Raw genomic sequence first — 12695 nt, 5'->3', positions numbered from 1 at the left:
TAGCAACAACCGTAAACTGATTTCCTCATCCCGAGGTGGTCAGCTCTTTTTAGATATGCCCCCAGTGGAGTTATATGTACCATTTTTACCGCATATTAACAATCATGCGATTCATAAATCTCTGGCAGTACGGTACTGGGATTCGAACTCAGACTCACGAGAATGGCAGCTAATTGTGCTAACCATTATGCCGGCGAACATTCTTAAGTACAAAACACAGATGTACAGCATGACTGATGCGTGCTTGCAATGAGTGGGTCGGACAAAAAACTGGTCACCTATTTGTGTGACGTCATCAGAGCTGCAGTAGGCCTGGGCTACGGAGGCAGACATTTCTTAACTACGAAACAGAGATGTACCACAAGACTTTGATGCGTGGGTCGTATGGCTGAAACTATTCACAAAGTTCTGTAATATCCTTAGAGCTGCGGTAAGGCTTGTACTAGCTTCGAAGCGGAATCGTTGTTCTCTGACGAATTACGTTGGAGGTCTTGTATGCAAGATTTATTTTTTCATTTTCTTCATCTTGAAAAGCCAGGCGGGGGAGGGGCATCTAATACACGAGTAAATACAGTAAGATACAGCATTTGCTTCGTGTGAAAATGGAAAACCACGCAAAACTATCTTCAGGCCTGCTAACAGTTGTGATAGTACATATATCACACCCCCGAATTATATGTAGAAGTTAGAGATATTATTGTCAGTATTCGATTTATTATTATTATTATTATTATTATTATCGGTATTTCATTTGTATGTTTTGTCATTTATATTTATAAGCTGGAAGATATCCACATATGTAGGTATGAGTAATTTGTTTTGCACGAGTGGGAAAACATTGCTTTAATAACTCTGGTAATTTGGATTAGTCATATGGCTACCCCAGTATTTGTTGTGGTCGTCGGAAAGTTCGTATGAGTCATGTATATATCCCAGCCTGATGAGATGAGCTTGTTGTTGTACCAGGGAAATTTGATGATTCATGTAAAACTCCCGAGTGTTTGTTTATAACTTGGGAGAAAGAAGAGGTTCACTCATGATTGGCTGGCAAGCACCAATCCAGACGTATCATCTGAGAGGAGGGGGATGTCGATGTCTATAAAGGTTGATCATACGGCAGCAACCAGGAGATTATGAAAAACATTGTAAGGGTGATTGTAGAGGTGATTGTAAAGGAACGAGAAGGAAGATAACTACAACTACAACTGACGCACTGTACGGGAAGGAAGTAGTGCTGATACACGGTACTGGAGTGACACAGCAGCAATGGACTGGACTTCAAACGTTCGTGGAGCGTAGTCTTGTTATGTTTGTGGAAAGTGGCTGATTGTGGAGAGTGCTTGCGCATTAAGTATTGTAGCACTTGTGGCGGCCTAGCATTATATGTTGGTGAAAGCTATCTCAGACTTTCCATAAATTTATATGTTGAGGATCGACAGACGTGTGTATATATCTTTACAACAAGTGTTAAAATATGTGAACACAGTAGTACAAGGTACAGTATCTGTGTGATGTGATAACTGCCGATTATGAGAATCGGTAAATCGAATTGATATAGAGACAGTGAAGGGTGTTTATCTTCATACATGTACATTGTTCATCGGACCATCTACAAATGGTAGCTTAGTTCTCGCTTTCGTTTTCCCACTGTTTTCATTATTATTATTATTGTTGTTGTAAATATGGAGTCTTCCAGCAATATTTTGTGTGTGTATTATATGTATAATGTTGTATGTTGATGAGGTGCTCATGCACGGAATTTGTTCAGAATATAGTTAGCTATTTTAGAATCAGTTATTGATGAACCTAGGTGCAGTTCCTACCTAATTAGTCGTTTTCAGGAGGTTAGGTAAGGCCTGCAGCAGATGTATCAGTGCGCAGCATTATGTACACGCCCTGGGATATAAAGTTTATCATGCTCTTATCTAAATTCGAGGGATCCATTCTGGTGAACTCTGGCGCCCATACTACGGACATTTCGGTTAATTATGCTTATTAATTTTATTAAGTTTTTGAGTAATTTTATTTAGATATTTTTATTCATGATTTATTTATCAGTAGTCATCAACTTATTACAATTGGCTTCCCAACGTGTGGCTGAATGATTGGTACATCTGTTAGGCTTATAAGCGTAGGTGCACTTGTCAGGTGTGGTTGGAATTCTGCAAACTATGTCAGTGAAGTGTTTTATATGTTTCATGTGTATTTTGGAGTATGAAGAAATGTTGTAGCGAGTCCAGTATTATAAAATTGAGAAGTAGAGAGGTTTTTAAAGTTGCTGGTACTAAGAATCAGGAGAAGAAAAGGCAAAACAATTCCACCACATTGAGTTTATCGAATTTAAGTGAGAGTAGCGAAATGGCTGATAGTAGGAAAGATCAATCGGTAACGATAGGTGAGGAACCGAGTAACCCGTCTCAAACTCAGGATGTAGGGGATCAAGGGGCGACCTTAACTCTTAGTATGCTTCAATCACTATTTAATCAGTTCAGTAAAGAGTTGAAGGGTGAATTTAACAGTAAGAGTGATGTATTGTCCAGTAAGATTGATAGCCAGAGTAAAGAGTTAAATTCAGTGAGTGTTGAATTAAATGCTGTTACCAGTAAAATCGATAATAATAATATAGAATTGTCCAGTAAAATCGATAATAATAATGTTGAATTGTCTAGCAAGATTGATAGTCAGAGTAAAGAGTTGAAGAGTGAAATGAGTTTTTTAAGTAATGAAATATACAGTATTAATAGTGAATTAAATTCAGTTAGTACGGAACTGTCCAGTAAGATTGAAAATCAGAGTAAGGAATTAAATTCAGTGAGTGTTGAATTATCTAGTAAAATTGATAGTTTAAGTAGTGCTGTAAATGGTAGAATAGATGAATTAAACCAGAAGTTTGACCATCAAAACAGGGAAATTCAGGAAGTCAACAATAAGGTAGAAGTTCAATGCTTGGAACTGACCGAGAAAATCGAATGCCGATTTAATGTAGTTAGGAAGGAATTTGTTGAAAACAGCAAGGAATGCGACAAGAGAATAAAAATAGTGGAAGATAAAGTCGAAGAAATAGATAGAATTAAAACCAGCCAGAATGTTTTAGTGAAGCGAATAGATGAAAAGACTGAGAAATTGGAGAAAGACCTCAAGTCAGTAGAAGGAAATGCCAGAATGGTAGTTGAAGAAGGAGTTAAAGCATGTCATGTAAAGTTAAGGCAGGAGATCAGTCAAATCCAAGTAGGTATCAGCATATGTAATAGGTACGTATCTTGTACGAAGGACTCTGAATTACCCAAGTTTAATGGTCGGCAGTTTAATCCGATGGAATTCTTGGAAACGGTGGAGAAACAGTTTTCCAAGAATCTTGACGATGGTTTGATTGATTGGAGTATGGTTGATGAGCTGTTGGATGTTGCATTTGTTGGAGAAGCGAGATCTTGGTTTCAAGTTTACAGACAGTGTATTTCGAGTTTAGAGGAATTTAGGGAGAAATTTAGTTCTAAATTTTGGAGTGATGCTATTCAGGGAAGGGAAAGAGATCGCGTGCTATTTGGCAAATATAGACCTCAGGAAGGTGTGTCTATGACGGAGTATTTCTTGGCGCATGTTCTGATCAGCCAGAATATTGAAGGTCTAGCATCGGAGAGAGATACAGTCCGCCAGATGTTGAGGCATTTTCCTGAGAAAGTCGGATTAGCTGCATGTATGCAGAATATTGTTACAATCAAGGAATTAGAGCAGCTGTTAGAGAGGTTTGATGCTTTGGAAGGGCAGGGGAGGACTAGGCAAAGTGAAGGTAGGAATTATGGGGATAATGGGAGACAAGGTAATCAGCTAGGGGGAGATAGGAATAATCAGAATTTCAGTCATTCTAGGCAAGGGAATCAGGGTGGTAATTCTGGAAGGGAAAACAGACAGTCTAATCAGGGAGGTAATCACCAGGAATATTTTGGCAGAGGACCTAATCAAGGGGAATCAGAAAGTAGGGGGCGTACGGATCAAAGACCTCCAGATCAAGTGCCGAGAAATGATAACAGTGAACAGTCCACGTCAAGTAATTTAAACCGGAATCGGACTTCTTAGTTGGGTCAGATAGGCAGTCCGATACCGAAATTCCTATTCACGCGATGAAACAGGTAAGTTACGAGGTAGACGTGAAAGAGGATTTATTGTATGACCATGTGTTTTGTGTTCAGGGAGATTTTGAGAATAGGGAGCGTGATGAAGGTAAGAAAGATGTGTCGGATGTCTTACTGTGTGCTAGTGGTGATGGTAATAGCGGTGTTGCGATCGATAATCTTGTGGAAGTTTCTGAAATTGAAACTGAAGTGTTTTGTGAAGTTGATGAAGGTTGTTTAGTAAGTGAAGAGTGTTCACGGAGTATACATCATGAGGATGTTTTTGTTGATTTAAGTGTAAGTGAGGAGAGTAAAGTTAGGTCCATTATGTGTGAAAATGGTGACTTTGAGATTAATGAAACTTCTGATAAGAGAGTCGAAAGTAGCAGTGTTGTTGGCATGAAAGTGGTGCAAGTAGGAGCTGATATGGAAGGTGGTGAAGATGGATTAATTGTTGGGTCATTAAGTAGTAATGACAGCAATTTCGATGTGTATTATGGTAAGAATACCAGTAATAGAGTGAACGTGAGTGAGAATGGAAATGTGCGTGAGATGAAGGAAAGCCTATCCAAGCGAGTGTGTAATGTTTTATTTAAGGCTGAGAGTTGCGAGAATGATTTGAATGACGTGTTGAATGATAGCGATGTGGAATGTGTGAAAAAGTATGTGATTTGTTTGCTTGCATTAATTATGGTTTTGTGGAAGAGTAAACGTAGTGAGATTCCCGCGCATTTCAGAAATAGGGATTTCTTTGTTATGAATGTTCCGAATGAAAGTTTGTATGATTCTTGTGTGACTGGATGGTATGAATGTTTGTGTGTGAGATAGAGTGGATTCTAGACGTAGTTAGTTTTATTACGGTACGCATTCCTCGCTTATCGATGCCAATGTTAAGTTTATGTATAGTTTTTTCAATTGTATCAGGGTCCGTATACTGTGGACAGTAGAATAGGCAAGTGTGCTTATAGGCTCCTAACCGCTGAAAATAAGGTTCTTGGGACATTTAATATCTATAGCCTTCGCAGATATAAGAGATAGGATCTGCACCTTGGATGTATATATTATCAATTATGAGTTATGTGTACAGTAGCAAGAAGGGATTGTGTTCAATGGTATATGAAACAATCGGAGTTGTGTGTATATAGCCATATTATTATTATTGTTTGGACAAATTGTATTTCGTGTGTGCGAATACAATGCAGTAGACGCAATGTATATATCATTATTACAGTAAATTATATGTTCAGTTATGCCATTATAAGGTTATGTATGAAGTTCTGTTTTATGGTGAATCATAATATGTGATATCATCGATTCACCAAGGGGGCGTTATGTGATAGTACATATATCACACCCCCGAATTATATGTAGAAGTTAGAGATATTATTGTCAGTATTCGATTTATTGTTATTATTATTATTATTATTATTATTATTATCGGTATTTCATTTGTATGTTTTGTCATTTATATTTATAAGCTGGAAGATATCCACATATGTAGGTATGAGTAATTTGTTTTGCACGAGTGGGAAAACATTGCTTTAATAACTCTGGTAATTTGGATTAGTCATATGGCTACCCCAGTATTTGTTGTGGTCGTCGGAAAGTTCGTATGAGTCATGTATATATCCCAGCCTGATGAGATGAGCTTGTTGTTGTACCAGGGAAATTTGATGATTCATGTAAAACTCCCGAGTGTTTGTTTATAACTTGGGAGAAAGAAGAGGTTCACTCATGATTGGCTGGCAAGCACCAATCCAGACGTATCATCTGAGAGGAGGGGGATGTCGATGTCTATAAAGGTTGATCATACGGCAGCAACCAGGAGATTATGAAAAACATTGTAAGGGTGATTGTAGAGGTGATTGTAAAGGAACGAGAAGGAAGATAACTACAACTACAACTGACGCACTGTACGGGAAGGAAGTAGTGCTGATACACGGTACTGGAGTGACACAGCAGCAATGGACTGGACTTCAAACGTTCGTGGAGCGTAGTCTTGTTATGTTTGTGGAAAGTGGCTGATTGTGGAGAGTGCTTGCGCATTAAGTATTGTAGCACTTGTGGCGGCCTAGCATTATATGTTGGTGAAAGCTATCTCAGACTTTCCATAAATTTATATGTTGAGGATCGACAGACGTGTGTATATATCTTTACAACAAGTGTTAAAATATGTGAACACAGTAGTACAAGGTACAGTATCTATGTGATGTGATAACTGCCGATTATGAGAATCGGTAAATCGAATTGATATAGAGACAGTGAAGGGTGTTTATCTTCATACATGTACATTGTTCATCGGACCATCTACAAATGGTAGCTTTGTTCTCGCTTTCGTTTTCCCACTGTTTTCATTATTATTATTATTGTTGTTGTAAATATGGAGTCTTCCAGCAATATTTTGTGTGTGTATTATATGTATAATGTTGTATGTTGATGAGGTGCTCATGCACGGAATTTGTTCAGAATATAGTTAGCTATTTTAGAATCAGTCTTATTGATGAACCTAGGTGCAGTTCCTACCTAATTAGTCGTTTTCAGGAGGTTAGGTAAGGCCTGCAGCAGATGTACCAGTGCGCAGCATTATGTACACGCCCTGGGATATAAAGTTTATCATGCTCTTATCTAAATTCGAGGGATCCATTCTGGTGAACTCTGGCGCCCATACTACGGACATTTCGGTTAATTATGCTTATTAATTTTATTAAGTTTTTGAGTAATTTTATTTAGATATTTTTATTCATGATTTATTTATCAGTAGTCATCAACTTATTACACAGTGGGGTTCTAATCCACTATCTCACGAATGCAAACTGATAGCTACATGACCCAAACTGTTTTCCTTGTTATCTAGTATAGTAGCAATTATCATCTCAGTTGTTTGGAATTAGTTTATTCAATTTGGAATAAATCTGAAAACTGAACAAACTTACCTCAATTCCATTTGCACTCTTGAGAGGTTCGTAGTCACACTGAGGGCACTTGTTCGAAGTAAACACCTCCTTATTGGCTCCATAGTTACAAGCTTCACACACCAGGAGTACATCCTCCCCGATTGGAGCAGGGAAATGGAACTCATGTGACAGAGAACCACCCATCACGCCAGTACAACCTAACACTGTAAAAAACATTCAAACTTATTCAAGTTCAAGGACCACTACTGAAAGAAATAAAATATTCAAGTTTATACTAATGGCCCTTGTTTGCTTCAGATTAGTTTCTTCCACAACTGATACGATGCTGCCAACCTAAAGGTGCTTCTGGTAAATACATATTTCAGATCATCTGCCCGACAAAGCAGAAGAGGAACTTCACAACATGCAGGAAGTAAATACCAACACCTCATATGTAAAAAAATCTCTTGCATTAAAAAAAAAAAAAAAACCAAACTTACCAGTTAATAGTGAAGAAACAATATTTTAAAACTCCTTTGAGGTTTAAAACAACTTGCAATGGTTGATCAGAAGTAATTTTAAATACTGATTCTGATATGCACTATCTTCTTCCGCATCCTCTATCCGACTCTCTGCTACGTGGGATAATGGGGCAGTGACCACCACCTCTGCCTGTTCTTTTCTGAACACTCTGGGCCAGTTCACACTTCTTCTCTCCACCATTTCCTCTACTTTGGTTATCCATCTCTTCCTTGCCCCCCCCCACACCCCCTGGTCCTTTTCCAAACACTTTTCATTTCATCACTGCTCTAGGGGTCCTTATTATTTCCATCCACCTAATGCGGTCAAACCACGAGTGTACTAGTCCATATTAAGTTTTGCAAATTCTCTGTATCACAAATATGGGTTTCCTGAAGAAGATGCTGTCTCCATTCTGCTGTTACACTGATTGATTCAAGTGCATACAGATCAGTCCAGGGTGTTTTCCAGGATTTTGCTGCCTCTGTGGATCAGTGGTAGAGTGTCGGCCTCCGGATCCCCAGATAGCGGGTTCAAGCCCGGCAGAGGTAGTCGGATTTTTGAAGGGCGGAAAAAAGTCCATTCGGCACTCCATGTCGTACGATGTCGGCATGTAAAAGATCTCTGGTGACATATTTGGTGTTTACCCAACAAAATTCATTAAATCTCAGCCATAGACGCCCAAGAGAGTTTCGGTTTACTCGGTCTGCCATCTAGTGGGCCTTTAGTAAAACGGAACGTCGAAATTGACGAGCAGACAGCCAGATGGCGTCAAATTGAAATGTCTGCACACGGTAGCTGAGGCCATACGATTAATAATATATATATCCAGGATTTTAACAGCGTTGCTGGTGGTTCCTGTAAGGCGTTGTACAACTCTTCTTGAACAATTATTCTGTAGCTGCTTTTCCCCTCAAATACGCAGGAACAATGTTTGCTAGAGCAAACAGCCACCACTGAAGAGGAGCAGTGGACCTCTCTGTGCCAGGTGCACATCCCGTGGCTTCAATGAGCTGCATGTCAATCTTGGTCAAAAGAAAGACGATTTCTGAGACAGTAGCATAGTACTTACCAGCTAAGTATGTAAGAGCAAGTGAAGCAGTGCAAAAAGTATTACAGTTCAAGTCCATTATAGCGAGAATTCATAACAGTGAAAAATTTACTCGCTATAACGGATTGTCATTGCATCCAATTTTTTGTAAAAGTTGAGGAAAACCCACACATATTAAAATAGGTATGGAACGGAAATCCATTTGTTTAAAACTTGTGTTTTCGCAGATTTCCATACTATGGCTTACTTGTAAGTTATTTTTCTAATTCCGACACAACGCGAACCGGTATGTCCAATTTCATTTTGAAAAATTTGAGTAGTATTACTCCAGTGGCTTCTGTAGCAAACGTTTCAGTTTTCTTATGCAAACAGTCAACGAACCTAACTTACCCTCATATGTATCATGGAAACATATTTCAAGCAACAGTAGAGTAATGGTAAACTTTTCGCTATAAATTACTCGGGAATAGCCTTTCCGAAATTTAACCAGATGCGAGAAAAATACAGTGAAACCTCGTAGTGCGTTCCTCATTAATGCCCGGTTTCTGGAATGGTGAGATATCTTTCCGATAGCTATTGCTTTGTTACAGCTGTCGACTCGATAAATCTTTGCAGCATTGCACAGCGGAACAGCAGCTAACTTATCGAACTATCAACTATTGGCTCGTTGATCAAGTTTCATAAATACATACTAGATGCCACCCCTCGTACTGCTTTGTTTTTGTGCATTAGGTGTGTTCCCTAGATCGTCAGACGCATGCGCACAAGTAATGCATCGCATTTGAGCTTTCTGTGCAGCTCCTATTATTCCCTCTTTGCCATGCAGCAAGAAATGGGTATTCGACTAGTCCTTGCAGACGTGGGTGTCAGTTTCGTGGTGTTTAAGGACTGTCAGAAGAATTTGACATTGTTTGAGGATTTCTAATGAAATATGCACACGAGTGGCACATGTCACGTGCAATCCAGTTTACACTGAGCCTTATAAGTATACCGTATCTCTTCCCTGTTATTACAAAATATGAACATTGTTTAATCACAGTATAACGATATATATCGGGTAATTAACATAATTGTATAAGCTGTTAGTTCCTTGTAATGTAATATCGTTAATTAAAAACAATCCCACGATACGAGTATATGCTCACTGTCAATGCAAGTAGGGCTGCAGTAGGCCTACTAAGATAAATGTGTAATTATCTGTTATACTCAGTTACTGGTACCAGTGCTTTTATGGACACGAATGCAGTCACAGATACAAATATGATAAGACTCAGTAGTACTGAATCTTAAAGAGTATCGTAACTAATAATCGATCAACAGGGGACAATAGAAAATTATTTGTCACAGGACGCAAATTGTCGTCTGTACCCTCTACCAAACCTACGACAGTATATTTGTTTAGCCTCAATCTGTCTTTGAATTCATTTTCACTACTGTATACTTCATTAGAACATTATGCCGACGATGATATAATCGTGGTCGTTCTAGAATGTGGAAGATGATGATGATGATGCTTGTTGTTTTAAGGGGCCTAACATCGAAGGTCATCGGCCCCTAATGGTACGAAATGAAAGAACAAAAATTACAAAGGCATCCACTGACCAAAATAAAAATAAAAAATGTCATGAAGAAGGAATGGATGGACAGGAACCCAACAAAACACAAAACAAACAAACAAAAACCAGTGGATCGGTCTCAATAGAGAACGAAAATAACATTATTTCCGACCAAGGAACCACTTATAAAGCACAATGATGCTTGGTGTCTAAAGGGGGTGCAAAATCCACGTCTAAGGCCCCACAGAATGGTACATGTCGCGAGTAAAATAGAACCATGGTATGTGTCACGTTGGGGTATTAATCAGATGTAGCGAAGACTCACGGTGTTCCACAAAAGATGGTACTACTCACAAGTATTGTACTTCGTACAGGTAACGCAGACCTATGATGTTTCGCACACAATGGCGCCACCTACAGCCAACGCAAACCGATGAGTTTCCTCACCTAGGGTACTAGTCACGGGTGCTGGTCCCAAGGGCCCCGTGGTGTTCCGCACATAGTGAGTACTAATCACAGGCAACGCAGACCCATGGTGTCGCTCATATAGTGGCACAATTCACAGGCTACGCCCAGACCCGCGGTATTGCCCACATGGGTACAACGCACGGGTACTGGAATCCACCCGGCCAGGCTTTTTACTGCAACGAATCACAAACATATTTCGTACCAAGTGAGTGATACTACTCGCAAGGGGTGCAACCCATGGTGTTTCCTGCATGATGGTACGAATCAAGAGTAGTGTCATGGTTCTAATTCATTCATCACTTGGTCGCCCCTTTTAGTCGCCTCTCACGACAGGCAGAGGATACCGTGGGTGTATTATTCGTCAGCCTCCCCCACCCACAGGGGGTGTGTGTTTGGTCCGCGAGAGGTATTTTATTTCCCTCAAGTCCGCCAGCAAGCTGGTTAGGACCCCCCTATCCGGCACCTGGGAGTATCACCTCTCCCCCTGCTACGCCTGCATAGCAGGTTCGTGGAGAATGTGGAAGAAGATGAGAAAGCCACAGAAAATTTTAACAAACACAATGTTAGCTGCTGATACTGAAGTACTGCGCACGCACCCACCAAGATAACAAATAGATATCTCCTGCTCAGGGCCCTCTAAGTAAGCAAGCGATTTGTCGAACCGATAGATGTATCTTACGTTCGTGCAACGCCAAAACACAAGTTAATCATTCGATACCGCTATAGGTTCGATATCTCATGTTCCAGAAACCGGGCATAAGACGGTTTCTCGCCTAGCACATCGTAAATTCAAAGTCCCGATTCATGTTTATTAAATGTATTTAAACATACCTCACTTATCACGTCACAAATTTTCATTACTACCGCTCAGTATGATCACATTTTTCCCAGCCCTGGAATTGTTCTTTGTTATCCCTTGTGAACAGAACGTGATTTCCAACACAGATTAGAGCCCTCGCCACAGGAGACAAGTCAGGGAAAGTTATGGGAAAACGGGAAATGGCTTTGAATTCCGGATATTTAGAAGGTAAATTACAGCTTCGGGAAGCAAGCCATTAGCCTCAGGAAAGTTCAGTTTTGCTTTCCGATTTTCATTGATATTGCTGAATAACCCAGTTTGTGTTTGTATTTCGCATTCCATTCTGAAGTTAGAAATTTATTCTGTGTTGAGTGGCATAGTGAAGGCTAGGGAATATTTGTCGCATGATAAGACTACGTAAGGATTAGGAACATAATCATGTGAAGTTGATTAGTGTGGTGCGTATTTGTCTTGCCGTAGCCCCGTTATAGATACTGAAAAAGTCATGAAATCGCTTGCTAATGAAGACAAAATCGAGGAACTGGACAGGCATTTGCATCTTTCAACTGTGGCGCGTATGTTGAGACTCGCACCGTCGATCGAAGTGTTGCACATTTAAGATGACGGTCAAAGTCATTTCTCTCGCACATGGCTGAGTTTAACCTCCAAATTCACGGTCGAAGAGTGTGACCAGAAAACAATGCTTAACCCAGTGGTCCGACATATAAGGCTACAGCTGACATTTGTTTTAGAAAGTGTGTGATATGCAATAATGAGCTGATACTTTCATGGGGCCCCAATACAAACAATTTTATTTGTGTTGTCAGATGTTTTACACACTGTTTAATACACTATTTTTATTTAATAAGCCTCAGTGGAAACGGTTTTCATATTTGTTCTCTCACCTTTTTCATGCCTTTCAATACTCTCATCACATCTTTAGAAATGGTGGATAGCCTATATCTTTCACTGTATCCGTTCATGCACGATGCAAAATGCATGCATGTCGGGAAAAAAATTCATTTTTTACATATTCGTGTTGGATAGTTTTTATTTGCGTAATAAATAGTACGTTTTCTTGCTTAACACATTATCTTTCCTTGTCCCCTGTAGAAACACCTAACGAGGTTTTACTGAATAAACTAACCTCCGAAATCAGTCCTCCACTCTGCGCCGTATTTTGAGGTGTAACACATTCTTGCTTAATTTCAGTACAGTTTTCAAATGAAGCAATCGTTTACTTCAGTCATTATTTCTAACGAGTTAACTACTGCTATCAGCCACTTTATTTACGCATTT

At 39.5% G+C, this 12695-nt stretch overlaps 1 protein-coding gene across 2 annotated transcripts in view; it reads right to left on the bottom strand.

Annotated features, from left to right (window-relative positions):
* ProRS-m (prolyl-tRNA synthetase 2-like protein, mitochondrial) overlaps positions 1–12695 on the bottom strand; it is a 114754-nt gene that overhangs the window by 81072 nt on the left and 20987 nt on the right. For both annotated transcript variants that reach the window (XR_011018651.1, XM_067152128.2), the window contains exon 5: positions 7043–7227. Coding sequence is in view for 1 of the 2 variants with exons in the window: in XM_067152128.2 (XP_067008229.1) it covers positions 7043–7227 (185 nt within the window). In the remaining variant the exon portion in view is untranslated. The remainder of the gene's footprint in view (positions 1–7042; positions 7228–12695) is intronic.

The sequence above is a fragment of the Anabrus simplex genome, chromosome 8 (assembly GCF_040414725.1).
Source record: "Anabrus simplex isolate iqAnaSimp1 chromosome 8, ASM4041472v1, whole genome shotgun sequence".
NCBI classification, from domain to species: domain Eukaryota; kingdom Metazoa; phylum Arthropoda; class Insecta; order Orthoptera; family Tettigoniidae; genus Anabrus; species Anabrus simplex.
Note: the sequence above shows the minus strand (reverse complement) of the source record. Positions and strands in the feature narration are given on the sequence as shown.